This window comes from Seriola dumerili, unplaced genomic scaffold, assembly GCF_002260705.1.
Source record: "Seriola dumerili isolate Sdu_G_001 unplaced genomic scaffold, Sdu_1.0 BDQW01000025.1, whole genome shotgun sequence".
NCBI classification, from domain to species: Eukaryota; Metazoa; Chordata; class Actinopteri; order Carangiformes; family Carangidae; genus Seriola; species Seriola dumerili.
Genome location: NW_019174280.1, coordinates 2,701,214 through 2,716,790, shown reverse-complemented (window position 1 = coordinate 2,716,790; position 15,577 = coordinate 2,701,214). Strand labels below are relative to the sequence as shown.

Below are 15,577 nucleotides of genomic sequence, written 5' to 3'. Positions count from 1 at the left end.
CAGAAAAGTGTCCAAAGTTAGGTATCAGTATTTTTTTGTTTCCTGACACTGCAGTGCGCTACATTCCTCCAGGAGTTTAGTTTGTGTTCAGAGTCAGTTGCGGGTTCTTCGCTCTGACTTCATCCTACAAACAGCTGGATGAGTGAGTCGAGCTTCGTCGTCTCTGCTTCTGATTTCCTCCTGCACAAAGTCTGGGAGTGTTTTCTGCCTGGAAACGGTTTTTTATGGACTGACGGACGGACCGCCTGCCTGTGTGTTTTTCTTTTTCCTTTTTTTATTTCACAACCTCGCTGAACTTGAAAATGAAAATGAACTCACGTCACCCCTGCCTGCTGCCAGATCCTGCTTTTGTCCCAGTTTTTCTCTCCTCTCTCTGAGTCTATGTCTCTGCTGAGTTTACAGTGCTGAGCTCACCTCTCTCTCTCTCTGCAGACAGTTATAACAGCAGCAGCATGTTGATCTAATTCATTTTGAATAATGAAGATGTTTATCTGGTTTTGCGTATGAGCCGCAGGGCGAGCTAGGTCACCACCGCCACCGCTAGGTGTTTTGGCGAGCAGGTGATCTGAGGCTGGCTGTGTGCTGAGGTTTCTGCTGTCAATCAAACACTGATAGATAAAGCATCAGCATCACAAACGGTTGGAAACAACAGGGAATAAAACAAGCTCTTTGTCTGCTTCTGTCTCAGACAGGATGACGTATTGCCATAACCAACCATCACCTCCACCTTCCTTCCTCCCCCCTCCTCCTCCCCTCCAGGGTTTGTTCATGTCATGATGATGATGATGATGGTGGTGGTGGCAGCATGGCTCAACCTCCAGCCTCCTGCAGCAGCTTAAAGGGTTAACATGCAGCCACAACAAAGGAGCTGGTGCTGGGCCGGCGTGTGCATGAGTCGAGTGTGTGCGAAGGGGGGGGGGGGGGGGGGGGGGGGGGTGAAGAAGAGGAGGGGGTGCTCTGGCTGCCTTCTAGCCCGCCCTGGAATTCTTTATTGGAGAGGCTTGTTTACAACCTCGACGCATAGGAGTCCCCGGGTTCATCGGCCCGGTGGGGAGGGGGTGAGGAGGAGGATGGGGGAGGGAGGAGGGGGAGGTTGTTGGACTCACAAGAGAGCAGAGAGGAAAATGGTACAGGAAGAAGACAATAAGAAAATATGTTAAGGGCCTCCAGAGCTGCAGGATCTGAGCTTTTGTTTCTCCTCTTTGTTCCCAATTGTCTCTCTTTGATTCTTCATGATTCTTTATTTCTGTCTTTGTTTTCTTTCATTAACAGTATTTAACATGCACATGTCCGCGTTGATGCAGACACGTGAAGGGGATTGCAGCCCTAAAAAAAAAAGAAAAACTCCTCTTTCCTCTGCTGCAGCCGATTCCACATTCTCTCTATGAAAAGACATGCAGCAGGAGGACTTATTTAGTTTCTTTTTCATGTTTTTGTTTTCTTCAGACAGAGCTGCAGCCTAGTCTCTTAGTCAGCTGCAGGAACCTGTCTGCACAGTTTGCACTGAAGCAAACCAGCAGACAAAACAATATTTTAGTTTCTCACCCATTTGCATTTTTATTAAGTCTTATCTGGTAGAAGTTGGGCAGTTCAGCCACATGTCATTGCTGCCGACCTGTCCAGCTTGAGTTTACATTGCATCTGAGCTGCAGTGTCTGTCTGTGTAATGGTAGAACAGCAAGCATGTTGTTTATAATCTGCTACTGTAGTTCACACACCCCTCCCATCTCCTCCTCCACACTTGTGTTTACATCTACATTTTACATGAGTCTCACATCTGTTTCAACAGAGTGCAACAGTAAAATAAAGGCTATTTACACAGGTTGATAAAGAAAAAAGAATCATTTTCTTGATTAAATGTTTGATGTATAACCTGTCACAAATTAGTTAAAAATGCCTCTTATAATTTCTCAGAACCCAAGTTGACATCTTGTTTATCTAACATTCAGATATTCATATAAGACATTCAATTTACATTTACAACATATCAGAAGCTGTACCCAGTACAATTTTAGCATTTTTCCTGAAAAGATGACCTAAATGATTAACAAAGTTGCAGATTATTTTTCTATTGACTTAGACCTACTGATTAATTGATGGAATCATTTTGTGAGCTAATTCAAATGACATATTTTTATAAATAAGTTCACATTTATTTGTCTTTTCAACCACAATGCTCTTACTTCTTCAGGACAGGGCAAAAAAACAAAACCAAAAATTTATTTCTATTAATATCTTACATTTTGCGTGTCCGTAATATTCTAACATGATTAGAAATTAAAAATTTGTTTCATTACTCCATAAAAACATCCTTATAAAAAATGTATTTATATTAATATCTCATATATTAAGTGATATTCCAACATGATGTAGGCTGTTTAAAGTTGAATTTCTCATTTCAACTACAAACAACATAAATTTCATCTGCAACAAAACGTACAAATATAAACATTAAAAAAATTAAAAGCATCAACATGTGTTTATGAATATATCTAATAAAAAAGTGAAGTAATTAAGCTGTCAACATGTGTTTTCATTAATATCCTATATTTAGTGTCACCATATTAAAAAGTTCAAATTTATTTGCAATGCCAATCATATAAAAACATTAAAACATCGACATATTTTTATTTATTTATATGTTTTATATAAATAAAAGCTATGTAGGATAATATCTTGTTCCACATGGAGGCTGTTTAAAGTTAAAGCTTTTTGTCATCTCAGCCTAAACACTGTAAAAATACAAAAACATTAGGTCAAATTTGTGTTTATGAGCGAGCCTTATACAAATAATGACATAATTGTATGTGATTCTTAATTTCTCGTGTTCATTTGTCAATAATTTATATTTTTTCAACATTGTATTGTACCAGCAGTTGGTCACTACATGCCTCTCACGCGCGTCCTCGCGGGTATCGCGGTCCCGCCTCGCGACTGTCTGCTTCCCAACCTTTCCCCCAGTTCGAAGCGCGCTGCCGGGTTCACCGGGTTTACTCTGACACCGCTGACTCCCCTGCCACGCCCCCCGACAGCCACGCACCCCGCCTCGGGCCAATCGCGTCGCAGCCACGTACCGATCACGCACCGCCTCGTCTCGGATTGGCCGGAGACCGCTACACCTTTGCCTCTGATTGGCTGCGTGTTACCACCCGCCAGACTGCTCTGAATTTTGTTTCTGTGTTTTTTTTTCCCTCAGGTTTTTTTTTTTTTTGGCTCCGCTCAGCTGAAGCCAGTCTGCTGGCAGAGGCTCAGCTTATTATTGACGGCTCGCACTCCTGCCGCTGCTCCTGCCTTTATTTTGAATCATTTGTCGCTCGGTGTTGAACTCTTCTTCCTCCTCATGCTCAGCTTCACGGCGGAGCACTGCTGCCAGGTGAGTCCGCTTCACGTCCACTGAAACTGGCTGTTAAGCAGCTGTCCGGCCGATATTTAATCAAAGTTGTTATAGCTGAGCTGTTTCCTGCATATTCATAATAACACACGCTGGTCTCAGGTCACTTCAAGAGGCTCTAAAGCGGGCTTCAGGTGGGCTTGTTACCGCCACCAGCGGGTGATTTTGTCTTATTTTGGCGCTGCTGGCTGGTTTATTTGAGGTCATACTGAACCCAGTGTCGCCTGTGTGTGTGTGTGTGTGTGTGTGTGTGTGTGTGTGTGTGTGTGTGTGCGCATCCTGCCGTCAACAGTGTGTTGTGTTGCTGTGTATTCACAACAGTTGCATCACTGCAGTGCATCCATCACAAACTTTAAAGACTGATGGAGATACTTTTGCCCCAAACTGGTCTGATTGTCTTTGTTGTCAGAAGGATCCACCGCTGCTGCTGGTTTGACTGTTTTTTTTTTTTTATTGTTGATGAGCAGAGTCAGATTCTACTTGATTGTCTTTGTTGTTGCTGTGATGAGTGAGGAAGCTGCTAATGGGTTTTTTTTTTTTTCTTGCTTCACCTGATCTGTTAATGGAGAAATGATAAACTGCAGCTAATGATTTCTGAAATCTAACAATTATTTTCATTACCGATCAATTTGATGACATTAATTAATCGATTAATCGTCAAAACAGTGAAAAATGCCATAATATTGTCTGCAAGCAAAAACTGCCATCATCAACCAACCTTCCAAAACACAAAAATAGCCATTTACTATAATGAAAGACATAATCAAATGTTTGATGTTTTGTGTCAATGGCTAATTGTTGATTAATTTCCCGTCAATCAATTATTGACTATTAGCAGCAGCTCTACTATAGTTGATTGCTTTAAATGTGCTAATGAATTCTGAAGTCTGTGAAATGACAACCACAATATACCAAAGCTCAAAGTGTAGTCTTTAGATGTGATAATTAATCTAATCATCAGTCAGACAAAAGAGAAATATCAAATGTAAAGTAATATTAACCATAAACTAAAATGTCTGTATCCATGAAGCTCTAAGAAGAAGTGCCTCAATATTGATTATTCTTGTTATCGATTAATCTGTCAACTAATCGATTTTTGGTCTATGAAATGACAGAAAAATGCAATAAATGCTTGTCCCAGTTTTCCAAAGCCCAAGTTGATGTATTCATATTGCACATTTTGTCCAAAACCAAAATAAATTCAGTCGACTATCATATAAAAGTCAAAAAAAAGAGTAGCACATTTAAGAGACTGAAACCAGTGATTTTTTGGCATTTTTGCTTTTAAAAATGGCTCAGATATTCAGTCAACCAATCTACAAATAAAAAATTCAACTGTCAGCATTAGAATCGATGCATTTTCTGTTTATTGACTGCTCAATTGATCAGATTCAGGATCAGTTTGTTCCTTAAGGTTGCACCCAAAAACTGCAGCTGAGCACAAACAAAGAGACAGCAGAAGAAACAAGACCACATATGAACAGGAGAAAATATCAACAACCAACCAGAACCAAAGTCACTAAAACGAGGAAAAGAAAAATCAAAGGCTGACGAAAAAGTCAAGCTCAATCAATAAATCCTTTCTGGGTAAATTCATGTGTTGTTTGCTGTCAGTAAAAGTCAGACACTGAATGATGATAATGTTTATTTAAGAGTAATTAAAAACACATTAATTCCCTTTTCAAGTGATTGTGGATGTGTGTTGTGCTCTGCATTGTGTCTTGTTGCTGTAATCTCATTATGTGCTGCTGTGTGATGTGTTTGTGTTATGTTTTGCGTGGGAAATTGCAGCGCTGGAGCACGATACTGTGTGTATGTGTGTGTGTGTGTTTGTTGCAACAGATTGACTTTGTTTTCTCCAACTATACTTCCTGTGAGGAGCTTCCTCCCTCCCTCTCTCTCTCCCCCTCCCTCTCTCTCTCTCATGGGGCAAGTCGGTGCATGTTAATGTGGGAGGGGTAGGGGGCGGGGCTTTTCCATGGGGGGGGGGGGAAATATCTGGCACGCCACCCGTCATCTATTCTGGGTACATGGGGAGGTTCCCCCTTTGCTTTAGCGAAACGATGGGTGTACCCGCTGCAGTGGGGCCCCTCTCTCTCTCTCTCTCTCTCTCTCTCTCTCTCTGTGTCTATATACCAAGGTCTCTCACCCCTCGCTTGCTCTCTCCCTCCACCCTTCCTGTACGTGCAGCTGAGCAGTCACCAGATGCCAGCCAACTTAGCCAAGCACCCAGGAGCCCTTTGTCCCCCCATCACCTCCCACATACACTTATGTTTTTTAATTTATTTATTCTAGCATTTTGTGTGTGCATTTTTTTTTTTTTTTTACCTTGGCTGCCTTTTGTGAAGAACAACACAATTTTATTATTATTATTTGATTTTCTATGTTTTTCTTACATTGTTTTTATGGATCAGGGAGACGGGAAGAAGCGGGAAAACTAATGACATCATTGGTAATTAGATGGGTGGCGTGCACTTAAGTTCTCAAAGAAAAAAGAAGAGGGAAGAAGAAGAACATGGGCTGTGTCTGAAATCACTCCCTTGTTCACTCATTCACTGCTCCCTTACAGGCGACGGGTCATCTGGGGCAAAGCTCCACCTGCTGGCAGCCAATAAAAAAAGTCATTTTAGTGGCTCTGAGTAACTTAGAAATTAATATAACTCTGGATTAATGCAGGACACAAAAAAACTTCAACTGCTGTTATGTGTCGTTATTCTTCAATTTGAGGTTAATGAATTTAATTGGCTGTTTTCAGAATAATGTTGTCATTTGCTCGTAGTTGGTAGAAGTTAATATTTGTTTTAAGGAAGAGAGCAGCTGTGGTCTCCATGAACAAAGTGGATTATCTTCTGCATCACTAATGTGAAAGTCTGTCTTTAGAAGAAAAGCTGGAGCTTAAACTCCTCTTTGCAAACAGCTGCAGGATACTGCTATGAACCAAACCTCTGGTAAAAATGATCAAATTTAGCATAGAGTGGTTCTCCAGGAAAAAATGTCAGACTCTTTTTTTGCTCCCTGTGTGTGTTATTTGGAGGAAGGTGGTAGCTGGTCAGGAACAGGATTTCAGGATTCTCTGGCATTTTTCTGAGAGGATCACCAAACATAAACAGAGCAGGTGTCTGTAGACAACATTATGATACTGGATTATAGCATATAACTATCAAACTCACAAGTAATCAAATATGAGATTCCAAACGGGTTAGTCAGTGTTAGTGGTGAGCTGGCAGACAGAGTTTATACCAGCAGACAGATAATACAGATATTTTAAACATTTTAAAACCATCACACATTTCTGACCCCACCTATGTAATCAAATTCAGTCCTGCAACCTGAGCCCTCTTATAGTGAGATCATTGAGTCAACATGGTTAAAACCCTGTTTCCTTTTTCTGACCAACCACAGTGGATGACTTATTGTATTTGAAAGAAGATGTTTGTAGCTTTTTTATTTTTGGAAACTTCTCCCCACCCTAAAATCTTGTCCATATCAGAAATACATGAGCTCTATGGAAACAAAAAGGTGCCAAAGTCGTCTCTTTTGTTTAAACAGTAGATTTACTCCAAAACTAGATGACTGCTGTGGACGCAAAATGGTGCCAAAATTTCATTTTCTTGCAGTTGTTAAGAATATTCAAATTCATATTGACTCTGATGGTTCTGATTCTTGTCATATTTGAGTGATAAAGAGAAAACTTTTAAAAAGAAGAAAGTGCTTCATGTGCAGCAGATTGAGTCATTCTTTGACCTCCTGATCTGCCTCAGGTTGACCGTATGGACAGCCGGCCAGCGGCGACCATGGAGCTGAAGCCGTGCATCGAGTACCATGACCTGGAGGCCGCCGAGGCGCTTGTCAGCATGAGCTTCTGGGGTCAAAGGGCGCACAAACCCCGCCCGCTGACCCCGACTTCTGACTCCTGTGACTCCATCCAGCTCCACCCAGAGGGAGGGGACACTCCCAAAGACCTGATTGCTCTGTCCTCACTGGTAAGAATAAATCGACAATCAGGTTAAAAACTGGAAAATTAAAGGCTTTTGACTTGATTGTATAATAATGAATACATAATCATTCTAAGATTTTAAGATTTTTAAAAGTAATAATAATTTTTTGTCATTATAGTGTATGACTCCACCTCACAGTCCAAGCTTTGCAGAAGCCTCCACCACCGCTGTCCTCACCACCACCTCTGCTATGAGTCCCGCCTCCAGACCAGTCCTACCCCGCCTGGGGCTCAGTGTTGGCCCCGCCCTCATCAGTGACTCCCAAACTGGCCTCCCCCAACCCTCCCCCTCCTCCTCCCCCTTCACTTCAGACACCTCGGCACTTCCACCTCAGACGGAGTTGTCCTGTGTGGCTCCGTCTGGCAGAGCTATGGCCACCAGCGTCATCCGCCACACTGCCGACAGCCTCAGCATTCTTCCTCCCCCTCCCTCTTCCTCCTCCCAGCCAATAGAGACCTCCACGCTGCCTCAGCCAGGACCTCCAGAGACACTTACAGAGGAGAAGGAGGGACCTCCTCCGTCTCCTGACAGCCCGTCCTCTCCTCCTTCCTCTGTGTCTTCTCCTCAATCCTGCCAAGTGTCTTCCTCTTCCTCCCCAGTCTCCCCCTCTCCGGTCCTCTGCCAGGTGTTCCCGGTGAGTGGCCGGACGGGGATGATCTCCGCCTTTGTCCAGGCTCCTGTTCAGGTGCAGACTCAGGGGGGGCCCAAGCCCATATTGCCACAGTCGACTTCCAGCTTTGCTCAGCCTCTGCTGGTGGGCTCTGCTGTGCCGCAGGGGACCGTGATGTTCGTGGTCCCCCAGCCGCCCGTCTCCCAGCCCCCACAGGGTCCGCAGACTGTCATGACCCTGGGCAACACCAAGCTGCTCCCCCTGGCACCGGCTCCAGTTTACATGCCGTCAGGAGCGAGCAGCGGCGCCTCACAGACCGACTTCTCCCGCAGGCGAAATTATGTCTGCAATTTCCCCGGCTGCAAGAAGACGTATTTCAAGAGTTCACACCTGAAGGCTCACCTGCGCACACACACAGGTAAGAGGCAGAGTCATCACACAAAATAATCTTTCCCCTCTCTGCAAAATGAAAAACATTTTTTGTTGATGTGGTTGTTCCTTCGTGGGTTGAAACTTCTTTCCTTTCCTTTGAACTAACAAACTACATGTTAATGGCTCTGTGAATCTATTCTTAAGCTCTGCAACAATTATCTGATAAATTGATTAATTAAAATCTTTTTCTTGATTGTTTTGAGTCAATTCTTTGGAAAAAAAGGGTTTTTTTTGTTCCAGTTTCTTAAATATGAATATTTGCTGGTTTTCTCAGTCTTCTACAACTATTGAGTGAATATTTTTGGGTTTTGGACTATTGATTTGACAAATTTGACATTTGATTTTTTACTTAGTATTAAATTGTCTGAATAGAGTTTATTATTTATTTGATAATTTACTTATTTTACAAATAGTACAAATCACACAAGACTTTTAGACTTTAGCAGTTGTAGCTTAAATAGCAAACAAACAGAAAAATATAGCACCTATATATAAAGTGCATTAATTAATCTGTTGATTGTTTAAATGTCAGTAAATGGTGAAAAATGTTCATTGCAATTTTCCAAAGCCCAAGGTGACGTCATCTCGTATTATTATTATTATTATTATTATTATAACCACATAACCACAATTTTTTTATTTATTTTATTGTCTGTAAGTTGCATCCCTGCTGCACTTTGACACATTGGTGCTTTAAGCTTAATGCCAACATCTAAGTAGAGATAGCCCAATAAATCAGCTGATATTGGCTTATTGCAATATTATAATCAGTGTATACAGTATGTTAGTTGAGATAACAAGAAATATCAGTACAGAAATGCTAAACAATGCAAAACAAGTTTGAGGTAATTTACCAACAGTATCTCCAATACAGAGTTTGACAAGTTAATTTTTAACTGTAAAATGTTTCACAAGATACATGATGAACAAGAAATCTGTATCAAAATTGTTTGTTTGTTGTTGTTATTTGTCCTGTTTTTTAACTCCCAAATATTGTATCAGAATCAGCTCTAAAAATCCAGTAAAGCACAACTGAGGCTGATGAGAATGTCATTATGATATAACCATTCCTAGAGATACGAACGAGCTTGGCTAATAAACCCTCCTGATTTGCTGAGAGCTGCCTTCGACCACTTGGCTACTGTTTGGTGATACGTTTGTGATCTAAGAGCTGATGCTTCCTAATAAAAAAGAAAATTTGCAAAGTAACTAAATCATAAAAACCCAGAGCAGCTTTTCCTGTGATACTGGTAAAGCATTGAACATTCTTATTATTTAGTGATGGTGTGGTTTGTGGTTTTGTTTGTGAGGAATTATCCTGTGTGCTAAGAGTCTGTCCTTATTTCTTCCTCTGCAGGTGAAAAGCCGTTCAGCTGTCACTGGGAGGGCTGCGACAAAAAGTTTGCCCGCTCTGATGAGCTTTCCCGCCACCGCCGAACGCACACCGGTGAGAAGAAGTTCGTCTGCAACGTGTGTGACCGCCGCTTCATGCGCAGCGACCACTTGACCAAACACGCCCGGAGACATATGACCACCAAGAGGTCATCCTCGTGGCCCGCCGAAACTGGAGATCTCAATAAAGTGGCCCTGCCCAAGGGCCAAAACAGAGGCCCTGCGCTTCCTGTTGGTGTGCTCGTTTCCACTGCAAACTAACGGACTCAGTCAGGAGCCCACAGGGCTAACTCAGGACCCCGGGAGGGGTGTGGAAGGGCAACCACACTTTTAAAGGTTGAACTGACTGGTTGTTTCAATCAGCTCCACCAGCCACATCAGGACAATATTTTTTACTCTAGTAATCACATTCGGCTGGTGAACACAGTGAAGACAGCTACTGGGTCCTGGCTACGTTTACATTAACGCCTCAGAACAGGGTCATTAAAACATGGTCAACTATGATAATCTGAAAAGAGGTTAAGATGGTTGTCTTAAGTCTCATATTGAATTGGTTTCCTTGCTGTGGAAACGGACCAGTTATCTGTTTCATCAGTATTTTTGTTTTTTGTTTTTCAAGCTAAGCATCTGTCCCACTAGCCTGGGTCAGATCGATTGTTTCTTTTAGGGCTGGAACTAACAATTAATCTGATGCTATCTATTCTATTTTTTTCTCTATAAAGTGCCAGAAAATAGTGAAAAAAATCCTGTTAGTATTTACCACAGACCAATGTGACGTCTTAAAATGTCTTGTTTTGTCTGGCCAACAATCCAAAATCCAAAGATACACAGTTTACTATCTTGTATGACAGAGAAAAGCATTTCAGACAACATTTGGGAAGCTAGGAACAGCAATGGTTAAAAACATGACAATGACTCCATTATCACAATAGTCGATAATTTTCTATTTATTAATCAACCAATTATTGCAGCTCTACACACCAGAAAACCAAACTGCACAGTTCTTCAGTAAATGCACTGTGGTGTTTTCCACCATTGACACTAGCACAGCTTTTAGTAAACTTGACAGTTATTCTCCCGTTAACAACCAAGGTAACAAAAACTATAACCTTTTTTGAAATGAACAATCTTAAAAACAAAATGGCAGCTGGCAGTAAATGGTCCAGGTGTTTTTACTGCGACTGAAAAAGCAGATACATGTTCATAACTGGCTAGCGTGGTAAACATTAGCTTACGGATCATCTTCATTCAGACACTTTGAGGTGTGGCCAGATATTCAGGTGTATTCACACTACAGTAATTGAAATGATTAAGATTAACATCTGAAGTGAGTATTGCTGAAATGCAGTTAAAATCCAGATATTCTGAGTTTAATTCATGTAGACGTAGCTGGAGCAGCCAGCAGAGGACAGAGCGAGTTTCCCACCCTGCTCAGGACATTTTATTCCCACCAACCACAAACTCACAAGGAGGAGGAAGAGGAGGAGGAGGACACGAAGGCGACAGGCTGCTATTCACCCACGGACAGAAACCAACAAAAACCTGACATTGCACTGGATTTTTTTAATCTTGCTTGTTTTTGTACTCTCTCCGTGTATAATCATGTTTACTTCATGTGTATATGTCAAGTTTAGCAAAATGTATGCACTCTTTTTATTTTTTGCCAAAGCCTCTGTATTGTGCTTCTATTGTTAGCCTACTTATGTTTATTTGTCTGTGACTGTAAATATTGTAAATATATTGATATCTATATGAATGTTACGTGTATTCCAATCTGCATTTATTGACAGTACGAGTTATTGATATTTTAAAAATGTCAGTGGACAGTATTCCTCACTGTGATACTACCTACTATCTCTGCTTTACACAATATTATTATTATTTAATAAACATTTGTTGAGGAAAAAAATGCTGTTTTTGATAGCTTGATTTGGCCCATAGTGTAGCCAGTAAGAAAATACCTCATGTTATTAAATGTTATTCTTAATAATAATGGCTTTTATCAGAATAATCCCATTTCTGAACATTTGCCTGTAAGCAATGGTGAAGAATATGGCTTTTATAATAAAAATTTACCATGAAAATAAGTGGTAGTTTGTTGTTTGTTCTTTTTCACTGTACATTTCATCAAGTGACATTTTGTTTTATTTTTTAATGCATTTTAACATTGCTAACATGGGAAATTAACATGCTTGCTAGGCTAACTCTGGCTAATTTAGTTTTTCCGCTGATCGTGAAAAACTGCTTGTTTATTTGTTAGGGACTCTATTAGCAGGTGACTCACCATGTCCAGACGTAGTGGTTATCAAGATTAGAAGTTCAAGAAGTGTGTTCTCAACTAATTTGGGACAAGGCAAAAAGCATATTTCACAAAAAACTGAACTATTCCTTTATAAGAGAGACTACTGTTAGTGGTAAAACCAGAATATATATTACACATAGGCATTTTGTTGAGGCTACAACCAGTGTTTCTATATTTGATTGATAAAGAGTAGCCTATAATATCAACTTGCACAAATCCATAACCTGCACAACTGAAGAAAAAATAGTTCAACTGGGCGGAAAGCCGACCCAAAAACACTGGCTACAACTTTAGTTGGTACGTTGACTCACTTTAGTGATTGATGTGTGAGGCTGGACTTTTTCATCAACCACAAATGGCCACAAAATAACACAAAATGGCTAAAAAGAGACAAATAACACAGACAAAAACAACCACAGAGACACAAAAGATGAAAAATGACCACAGTGATGTCAAACAGCCACCAATGGACTAATTCGTTGACCACAAAGAGACACACAATGTCTCTTGTGTAAAAAGATGGAAAATTACAACAAAGATATATGTCAAATGGCCATAAAAGGGTCAAAAAATTACCACAAATGCATATTTTTGTCTCTTTCAGTTTCAGAGCCTTGCTCCTACAGTTGTAAGCAAAGGTTTGAGCATTGACATTTGACAAACGGCTCACTTTTTATGTCTGTTTGCTGAAGGGGTTGCATTTACTTCATTTCTCCTCAAAAAAAAACTAAATTATTTAGAATATAATTGTTTATTTTCATTTATTTCACTGAATAAACAATGGATATTAATCATGTGCTGTTTGATGAGAATCAGGGATTTAAATGTGAGTCCTAACACATTTTTTTGTCAATATCTTTGTGTCCCAGTCTGACCCCACAACTTTTCCAAACTCACCCCTATTTACAATCTGACAGAGTTTAAGTTTTTTGTGTCATACAGTGTATTTGACTCAAACTGTGAGATAAATTATGACCATGAGAAAATCTCCCAGATGGCTTTTGAAAAATATTTTTCCGTGTAGCTCATAAGCTTCTTCCTGTGTGGATTTAGGTCAGAAATGTTATAGCGACCGTAAAAACACGGTTAAACACCGCTGTGTCGATAAACAAAATGGGTTAATTCAGTTTTCTAGGCTGCGTTTCTTTATATAAACACATACATTGTCCTGTATCTAAAGTTTCTGCTCGGCGACAGCGAGCCTGTTACGTGTTATGTTATACAACCGGAGCCCCGACCACTCTCCCCACACCACCCGGTAACAGCGCTCAGCCAATCCCCAGCCAGTGCTGAGGGGGTGTGACCAATAGCAGAAGTTGACGTTGTGCCTGGAACGTGGGACGGTCGCATCATTGGCTGATGAGGTACCCGCCTACTTACCTTACTGACCGACATTCAGCAGATGCCAAAGAAAATGAATAAAAATAAAATACGTAAAAAAAACCTAAAAAAAAACACAGGAGTCTGGTGAAGGCGAAGTGACCAGGGAAACAGCATCGTGTGGCGGCAAGTGGCACTGCAGCACAATTTTAAAACAGGGACACGCTGTATAAGACAAACATACACTTTAAATCAAATATATCAAAATATCGTTTCGGATTGGGTGAGTGATCTATAAAGCAGGAACCTATGAATGGGGGCCAGACTGAGGCACATTTGTTGAATTATCAAAATGTGCCAAGACTAAATTTAAAGTCCTGATTCTTAGTAATAATAAACATATTATTGAAGCCAAAAAAGAAAAAAAACAGGAGTGTGGTAGAGGCAAAGTAATCAACCTGTAAAGGAACATATGATGTTTCTGGCTCATGTAAACTGTTTGAAATTGGTAAAGAAACAATTTAATCATTATACCATGATGACTTTGTTGCTTGCTTGAGACAGTGCTAGACAGAATTAGTTTACAACACTTGTCATATGTTTTGCCATGTAATTGCATAGTTTCATTTTTTTTTAATCTATTCTCAATTTCATTTTATATACCTATATTTATGTTTGTTTTTTTTTTTTGTTTTTTTTATCTTAACCTTTACCTGTACTTATTTCTGTCCTTGTGCTTCTGTAAGTACCAGATTTCTCCTCTGGGGATCAACAAAAGCTTATCTTATGTCATCTTATCTTATCATTTTGTATTATTAATCTGTATCATTATTATCAATATTATTATTATTATCATATTATCAATGAAATGGAAATAAAAAAGGACATTTACCTATATTACCAGCAGAAAATGACAGTGGTGGAAGAAGTACTCAAATAATTTACTTGAGCAAAAGTAGAAACTCTGTAAACATACTCTAATACAGGTACAATTGTTTTAGTATCAATGCTTGTGTCAATATGATTGATACAAAAAAAAGAAGAAAGATTGCCTCCATCACGTTAGACCCTAGACACATGAAGAATCTTCTTAGTGACGCAATATTTGCATCTCTGCCTATGTTTGTGATCACCTCCTTAGTTTACATTTGTTTTCTACTATTAAAACTATCCTTTGTTTAAACATGTCAATTCGTAGGTGGCAATTTGGATATATTCATATACTCTTACATGACAGCACATTAGCTGCTTTAAAAATAAGGGTAGTGCAGTAAAAAAGTACAATATTTTCCACTGAAACGTAGTGGAATAGAAGTATAAAGTGACATAAAATTGAAATAAAGTAAAGTACCTCAAAATTGTATAAGTAACTGTATGTAGTTTCCACTGCTGCTAAACGTCAAACATACAGTAGGGTCCAAAACTGTATAAACAAAAGAGTTGTGCAGCAAAAATCTTTGTATAGATTAAAATATGTTATTGCATTGTAATAACATCAACTCATCCTGGCCTCTAGGTGGCGACACCGACTGTTCACTTGTTTTTACAGGTTCTCAAGCAGCCAATCAGAGCATTCCTCTTCAGAAACAGCTGATAAGTCACCTTCGCCAGTTTAGAGGGAAAATGAAGCTAAAACCTTTGTTTCGGAGGCTGAAACCTAAACATATGAAAGGTACAACACATTCAGATCACCTGAAACACAATTACACAAGAATCCGGCCTTTAAATCTGTTTGTGATGTCGAAGTGACGGATGAGAAACCGACAGATTACCGGCTTGTGTTCCTTTGTTTTCTGATATTTTAACAGTTTTCGGATCCAAAACCGTTCATGTCAGCTCTAGTTTTCATACCTGACACTACCTATGACAGCTCTAAATTCCGAGTTACAATAATATGTGGCATAAAAAATGTTTTTTTGGCGCTAAATTGTCATGGTGACTACGCCTTTATGTTACAGTAAACACCTAAAAGCGCGGCAGCGGGAAACGGGCCACAAATAAACATAAATACTATCCCATACATATAATAGTCACTGTACTGTAATCTTAAACAAAGACAGATTGGTGTCAGACACTTTAAAATACTGGAATAAGAACGAAAATACAGTTTAACGTCGGTTCATATTTATCCA

At 40.0% G+C, this 15,577-nt stretch overlaps 1 protein-coding gene across 1 annotated transcript; it reads left to right on the top strand.

Annotated features, from left to right (window-relative positions):
* The first annotated feature begins 3,235 nt into the window (after positions 1–3,235).
* Positions 3,236–11,873, top strand: LOC111240321 (Krueppel-like factor 11). Its single transcript, XM_022770289.1, has 4 exons — positions 3,236–3,373; positions 7,153–7,374; positions 7,508–8,417; positions 9,789–11,873. Exons 1-4 carry the CDS (start codon positions 3,341–3,343, stop codon positions 10,082–10,084), a joined length of 1,461 nt encoding a protein of 486 aa, XP_022626010.1. The 5' UTR covers positions 3,236–3,340; the 3' UTR covers positions 10,085–11,873.
* The last annotated feature ends 3,704 nt before the right edge of the window (positions 11,874–15,577 follow it).

Coding starts and splice junctions, on each gene's coding strand:
- LOC111240321 (XM_022770289.1), top strand. CDS start 3,341: ATGCTCAGCTTCACGGCGGAGCACTGCTGCCAG. Junction 3,374..7,152: donor CGGCGGAGCACTGCTGCCAG/GTGAGTCCGCTT, acceptor GATCTGCCTCAG/GTTGACCGTATGGACAGCCG. Junction 8,418..9,788: donor TCACCTGCGCACACACACAG/GTAAGAGGCAGA, acceptor CTTCCTCTGCAG/GTGAAAAGCCGTTCAGCTGT.